Genomic DNA, 7,083 nt, shown 5'->3' with positions numbered 1-7,083 from the left:
TTATGTGCTTTCTGACATTTACTACTAAGACCTATACCTGCATGTGCCGAGACTCCACCGTCGGAATGGAGAACTCTGCACATATACATATTTGTACTACGGAGGTGTAAAACTCTGCACGTAGTTTGTGAATTGCAATTTGTTGTATACTATTTGTATATAGTACTAGAAAGTGCAGTTGGTGAATAATGCCCATATAGTTTATGGCTAGCTGCACTTTAAGTTCTGTATCACTAGAATGTCCAGTTAGAATTTTCTTTAAATGTGTTATAGTCAATATTAGGATTCCTATTTTAATTTTAATATTAATGTCTTCCAGGAGATAAAGCCTGAAGAGACAATGGAAAATCAAACAACCCTGAAGGAATTCATAATAGTTGGGTTTGTAGTTCGACCAGAGTTAAAGCCACTGCTTTTCACAGTGTCCCTGTTTATTTACCTTTTAGTCATCTCTGCCAACCTTGTGATCATAGTGACTGTAATTGTGGAACCTCGACTGAAAACTCCAATGTACTTCTTTCTCCAGAACCTGTCCTTTTTAGATATTTTTAGCACAACTGTCATTTTTCCAAAACTGTTGGCAATTTTCTTAGAAAAAAGCAGGACCATATCCGTTGCTGGCTGCATAACCCAAATATATTTCTTTCTGTCTTTCACAAGCACAGAATTCTACCTTCTTGCAGCCATGGCTTATGATCGCTACGTGGCCATCCACCACCCTTTACGATACACTAATATCATGAACAAGAGATCCTGCCTTCTTCTGGTAGCCTTTTCCTGGGGGCTTGGATTTCTGGACATGGTTCCCCATCCCGTCTTAGGGTCACAATTATCCTTCTGTAACTCCAGTCTCATCAACCACTTCTTCTGTGATCTCACTGCTCTGATGAAGATTTCCTGCAGTGACCCACATGAAGTTGAATCTCTGATTTTTGCTGAAGGTGTCTTTGCGGGTCTCATTCCTTTTTCACTAACTGTTACCTCTTATATTTATATTATTCGTGTAATTCTAAACATTAGCTCTGCTGAGGGGAGGCACAAGGCCTTCTCCACCTGTACCTCACATCTCACTGTGGTCACTGTTTTGTATGCATATATGTTCTGCATGTATGTGCGCCCTGCATCCTCCTATTCTCCAGATCAAGACAAGCTCCTTTCCATTGTGTACACTGCTTTCATTCCAATTTTTAATCCTCTGATTTACAGCCTTAGGAACAAAGATATGAAAAAAGCTCTGAAAAAACTCATAGGTAGGAAATCCATTGCATGATCTGAAATGCTTTATTTATTGAGCACATTTTTAAAACTGTTAAAGCCCTTTAGAATATATGTGTTTCAAAATTTCAGGACAACACAATTTGATTGAACCAGTGAATGTCCTTTAGTAAATTACTGATGGTTTGGAATTCATGTTGTTGCATGTTCCTAACCTCTCAAGACACTTCTATGAGAACAACACACTGAAATGCAGTAGCGGCTGACTCAGACTTTGTCTCTCAAAAGCATTAGTCTCATTAAGAAAGAGATCAAAAAGGTAGATTTTTGGTGACCTAGCCATGAGCTGCACATTTTTTTCAGAACTGAACACATTTAGATGGAAAATTCCCTAACAAGAGTATTGTTTTACGGGGCCATTTTTAACTCAAGATCCAGTTCATGTTTATGTGTTTTAACTCTTACTTAACCTGTGATTTTACTGTGCTGCTGTTGAATTTGTTTTTGGGGTTTTGCACTAGTGAATGTTTTGAAGGCCTTCCAGGCCATTTTCTTGCACTTGCACTTTGGGAAGGGGAACTGATCAAGACCGGATTGTACATTCTGAAGCATTGTATTGTATTGTATTGTATTGTATCTGTGCTTGTATAGCGCTGCTGCCACCCTACGGGCATCAGTCCAATTATAAATCTTTGCCGCATTCTCTCTTCCTGTCAGCCATTTTGGTGGGGCCACTAGTTTAGAAGGCAGAGCTCAAGTTATTTCCACATCTTGCCATTCTTCCCGTCAACACCATCATATCAAGGAGACCGATGTGCAGACGTGCCAAAGGCAATCCCACCTGTGCCCGTCTGTGCCTGAACTGCAACAGGCGCCAGGAATGCTGCCCCTCCAATGATAAATGGGATCACTAACTCTTCATCTGCAATGCTAAAGTTGAGTCAAGTCAGCACTAACATTGCTTGCATTTTTGGTTCTCTGAAGAGATGTTCAAGCGTAAACAGTGCGGTTATGACCTGCTTTGGCGGCCCCCTGCACAAACACTGTCAAACCTGGATAATCACGGCTCACCTCTTAAAATGTGTGCTATAATTTGTCGCTTATTCGCTTGCCCACCATGTTGAGTTATATGAACTTATGCGAAACAACTTACCTGAAGCAGTATTTCTTACTGAAAACTGGCTCAAACCTGCTATTACAGCCAATTTCCTTTGTACTGAGGCCCTCTTGGGTCCACTTTGGTTGTCCATCATAATTTAATATTTTACTCACGTTAGCAGACTTTTTTTTAGTTATGTTATGTTTAATATTTTACTTACACAGTAATATTCTGAGAGGATACTCTACATGCTGCTTGTTTTTAGAAACCTTTTGTGCAACATAATCTGTCAAGTCTAGGAACAGAACAAGATACCCTTGTGTTTGCGGTGTCCGCTTGGACACAGCTTCTAATATCTAGACAGATCCTTGCACCAGAGCTGTACCTCTAACAACATCGATTTATTACATAAATAGTGCACTGCCCCTTTAAAGTTCAGAGGGGCCTTCCAGCCAAAACAGCCCTGGAATTATTGCGTCAAGCTGATCTTCCCTCCTGCAGAGAAGGTTTGCCAATCCCACTTCAAACAAGTATGGGGTCTGAGGCTAAACTAACAGATCCAGCAGATGGTACACTCACAATGCTCTCTGAGTAGGTGTAGTGACTGTTAAGATTATAAATATATAGAAATAAGACGGTTATGGTTAGGCTGCTTATTCTTTGCACCACATTCGTAATGCTTTTTAGTTTGTAATGTTGCATCTGCCTAATAATCACAGCTCACTCTTTCCATGCAAGATTACGAGTGTTTCAATAAATATATTAAAAACCTTATTCGTATTGTTTCTATGTTTAAAAAGGTCATGCATGAGTAGACAATGAAAGGGGTAAGATCTGTTTGCACGATTCCCTTTGGGATCAGATTGTCATTTTCGAGGTTGCCACAATCACCTGCCACACCAGGATAGTTAGAGGTTTGGATGAGGCACTGTTAGGTAGCTACAAGTTGCCCAACAGTTTCTGATGGTGTGGAGCAGAGTTCTTCAAACTGTGTGGCACGCCCCCCTGGGGGTAGAGGGGGGCGTGGAAGTGTTCCCAAGGGGCGCAAATGGGTCTGCAATTACATGTAAAGGAAAACTGCTTGGAAGCGCAAAAGGCGCTTTTCTAGGTTGTAGTCATTTACATGCAGCAGTTAAAGCCCATAAAAACGGGCCTGGACTATAATTCTGAGTGACATGAAGCAGGGTCAGTGAGTGTGAATTCGGCGTCCAAGACAGGCGCGCACCGGCCATTGTGCTGAGAGGGCTGCATCGGCCCCCGGCGACCTCTTTTTGTAAGTTAGCGGGGCACACATATATTGACTGGGTCGCTACAAAAAGCTGGACAGGAGCACCACACTTTCGCCCCACAATCCCATTTTGTTGTGCTACTTTGGAAAAATTTGGAGACTTACATTTTAGGTTCATCGTCATCATCAAAATTCTTTATTCGGTATTTCAGCAACACCATAAAAGTGCATTATTCATAGTATAAAAACTTTTCATTAAAAAAGAAGCAGGAATAAACTAATCAAATATACCATATTCGTCCATCTCCACATTTTCTCCATTAACAATATCAAAAAACCAAGTTCATTTAGTAATCCTTAATCTTTATGCAATCCTCAAGAAGTTTATCACACAAAAAATTGTCAGGGGATCTCTTGACTCTTTTAAAAAAAAAAAGGGCATCTCTTGCTGATCCTAAATTCGTTTTTTTAAAAAGATGTGTTAAAAAGCGGCGTCTCGGTGCTTGCTAAAATGGGCATAATAATACAAAGTGAAGGGTATCCTGTGGAGATCAATGATCGCAGCCACAGGGACCCTTGGACTCAACTGCATTGGTGAATCCCGCAGGTTCAGATAAAAGATGATGTAGCAAGTTGAGTCTAAAACGCGTTAATAAAAACCTGTCATGGGGGTTGTATACAAGGGAGAGATAGGGCTCCAACCCCCAAGAGGATTTCACTGTCATATAGGCCAGTATATGTACAGTCATATGTACAGTATGCTTACTACTTTCCCTCATTTCTCGTGACCGGGTGGTAAGTTTGGAGAGCTTCTCAATTGCTCTTGCTTGATCTTGATTTGTAATACTCTGTGGATTTGAAAACAGATTTCCAAATCCAATGCTTTCCAAGACCCCTTTCACATATTTTAACCAGGGGATAGACATACCTTTCTCACTCCCCAAGCAATCTGTGATAAACAGCCGCGACAGATTGGCATCCTGATTGACCCATAGTTTTAGCCAGGCCAAGAGGGGTCTGTACCTCACCCTGTCCTCCAGGTGCTTACAACCAAGTTCCTTATGTATTATATATGATGGTACAGATTGGGGTACTTTAAGCAACCTCCTTTAATATTTGTTTTCCTTAATCTGTAAGCTGGTAGCGTTTCCCATTCCCCATAACTCTGCCCCATACACAACCTTCACAACAGTGATCGAATTATACATGGTCAGCATTTGTTCGGGAGCCCAGCGGCCCAGTCTGCTCCCAAAGTTCATAACCGCTCCTGAGCTCACTGCCAGCTTACTGTCATGTTAATCGATCAATGGTTTAAAATTCAGATTACTATCAAATAAAATGCCCAAGTATAAAAAAGTCTGCACTTTTGCCAGACTTGTAGCGCCAATTCTATAATTAAAATGTTTGCCTTTATGTTTTGGGCCCAGCTCCATTATATATGATTTTGTCAGGTTGGCAGATAAGTCAAGGCTAGACATAAACTCCACAAATCCGTCAATCAGACGTTGCAGTCCTACTGGCGTTCGGGCCAGCAGGACCGCGTCGTCCGCATAAAGCAGAACTGGAAAGGATCTACTGCCTATTCTGGGCGTGAATGCTTTCATATTCAATAAAAAACGATCTAACCCATTAATGTAAATGGAAACTAGGAAGGGTGCAAGTATGCACCCTTGCCTAACCCCGCTCGTGCATTTAAAGGAGTCTGTCTGGTCACCCTCCAGATTATACCTCACTGTTGCGGATGTATTCTGGTGAAGGTTCCTCAGAATAGAAATGAGGCCAGCATCAACCCCCAGATCCGACAATATTCCCCACAGCTTCGATCAATGTACACAATCGAAAGCTGCTGCCAGATCCATAAAAGCTAAGTAAACTTTCTCCTGTCTGGCAACTGTGTATTTCGTGACCAGTAAATATAAATTTAGACACTGGTCTGTCGTGGACCTCCCGGCCCGGAAGCCATACTGGACTTCTGAGAGGATACTGTTTTCTTCTTCCCATTCCATTAAGCGATTCAAGATAGCCCTACCCATTACTTTAGCTGTTACATCAATTAGTGAAATGGGTCTATAGCATTGGGGGCTGTCTCTGCTACCCTTCTTAAAAATTGGTACAATGATCGCCGTTGACCATGAGCGGGGTAAACCCGATACTAAAGGCTCATTTATAACTCTTGTGAATACCGGGCCCCATAATTCTAGGTTACTTAGGAAAAGGTCTGGTGGGATCCCGTCTGGACCAGGGGCTTTATTACGTGTAAGGCCCTTTATGCCCCCCTTGATCTCTTTTAGGGTAAATTCGATCCTCTCAGCTACGATATCCCTCTGTTCGTCTTGTTCATCTTCCAGCATGGTCCCTTTGTTGTATAGAGCACTGAAATGTTCTACCCATTGTGCTGGGAGCACATTTGTGGCAATGCTAGGGCTATTCCCATCTTGAAAGCAACGTTTATTGATTATTTGCCAAAACCTGGTGAGATCACGTTTTTCGGCAGCCTCTCGTAGATCTTCCCATGTTTCAGTTTGAAGAGCTAACTTGCGGCACCTAACTTCTTGCTTATAGTGTGTTCTACAGAGCGTAACCATGACACCATCTCTTGGTTTCTGTTTGAGGGCAGCTCTAAGCTTTCTCTGAGCCAGAGAGCATCCCCTATCGAACCATCTCTGGTTATGGGCTTCCTTCCCTTTCCCTGTTACATGCATTAGGCAATCTACTAGCCTACCCATCTCCTCAAATGCCTTCACCACCTGTGGCCCTTTATACTCTGGGTTTAGGCATACGCCCAACTGCTGTTTCCCTTTGGAAACGCACACTATCCATTTTAGCCCATTTTAGCCTTCTGCCTTGGTCTGTAACCGTCTCCCTGACGTCATGAGGTCTCTTCCTTTTTCCTCTATTCACTTTTGACACTGCAATGCTCACTGTAAGAGGGTTATGGTCACTAAAGCCACTACAATCGATGTTTAATCGTAAAACTCTCTCTTTAAGTAAGCGGGAGACAATGACAAAGCCAATATATGAGCTACATCCTCTACCGTTGAAGGTTGGGTTGACTCCACTTTTGGAATTAAAAGATAAAAGAGTGGAGCAGGTCAAGATTATTCATTATCCCATTGAGATTAACTCCATCTTTTGTGTGGTAAAAGTGGGCACCCTCCACTAGATTACACGATGCCCAATTTTCCGTAAAGGGAATCAGTCGAGGACATAAATGGCAGTTGAAATCACCTGCAATTAAAAGTAAGGGAGCGAGGGCGTTATTCATCTTTTCTATCTGGATTCCCAGTTGAGCCTCCAACTCCTCCCCTCTATAACCTCCCACATTATAAGAAATTTACTATAATCAGATTAAGATCCCTGGTTTTAATTTGAACTGCAAGCATACAATCTGATTTCCAGTTGAGATCTGTCCAGGTCCCATCTAGAGTCAGATGCGCCCACAGAGCAAGACCTCCTTTCGCTCTACCTGCCCTGGATCTTACAGCCGGAATCCCAAACAACGTATATGCCTCAAGATTAAAGTTTGTTGGGTCAACTTCCC

The 7,083-nt window shown here is 42.1% G+C and overlaps 2 protein-coding genes across 2 annotated transcripts in view; both read left to right on the top strand.

Moving 5' to 3' along the window:
* Positions 1-340: 340 nt before the first annotated feature.
* On the top strand, positions 341-1,270 carry LOC147700675 (olfactory receptor 5AR1-like). The gene has a single exon (XM_086929175.1). It carries the CDS (start codon positions 341-343, stop codon positions 1,268-1,270), a length of 930 nt encoding a protein of 309 aa, XP_086785301.1.
* Positions 1,271-6,543: 5,273 nt separating this feature from the next.
* LOC147700674 (olfactory receptor 5AR1-like) overlaps positions 6,544-7,083 on the top strand; it is a 64,710-nt gene continuing 64,170 nt past the window's right edge. The window contains exon 1 of the mRNA XM_086929174.1: positions 6,544-6,681. Within this exon, the coding sequence (XP_086785300.1) occupies positions 6,544-6,681 (138 nt within the window). The remainder of the gene's footprint in view (positions 6,682-7,083) is intronic.

Source organism: Lissotriton vulgaris, chromosome 7 (genome assembly GCF_964263255.1).
Source record: "Lissotriton vulgaris chromosome 7, aLisVul1.2, whole genome shotgun sequence".
Taxonomy (NCBI): Eukaryota; Metazoa; Chordata; class Amphibia; order Caudata; family Salamandridae; genus Lissotriton; species Lissotriton vulgaris.
Note: the sequence above shows the minus strand (reverse complement) of the source record. Positions and strands in the feature narration are given on the sequence as shown.

Coding starts and splice junctions, on each gene's coding strand:
- LOC147700675 (XM_086929175.1), top strand. CDS start 341: ATGGAAAATCAAACAACCCTGAAGGAATTCATAATAGTTGGGTTTGTA.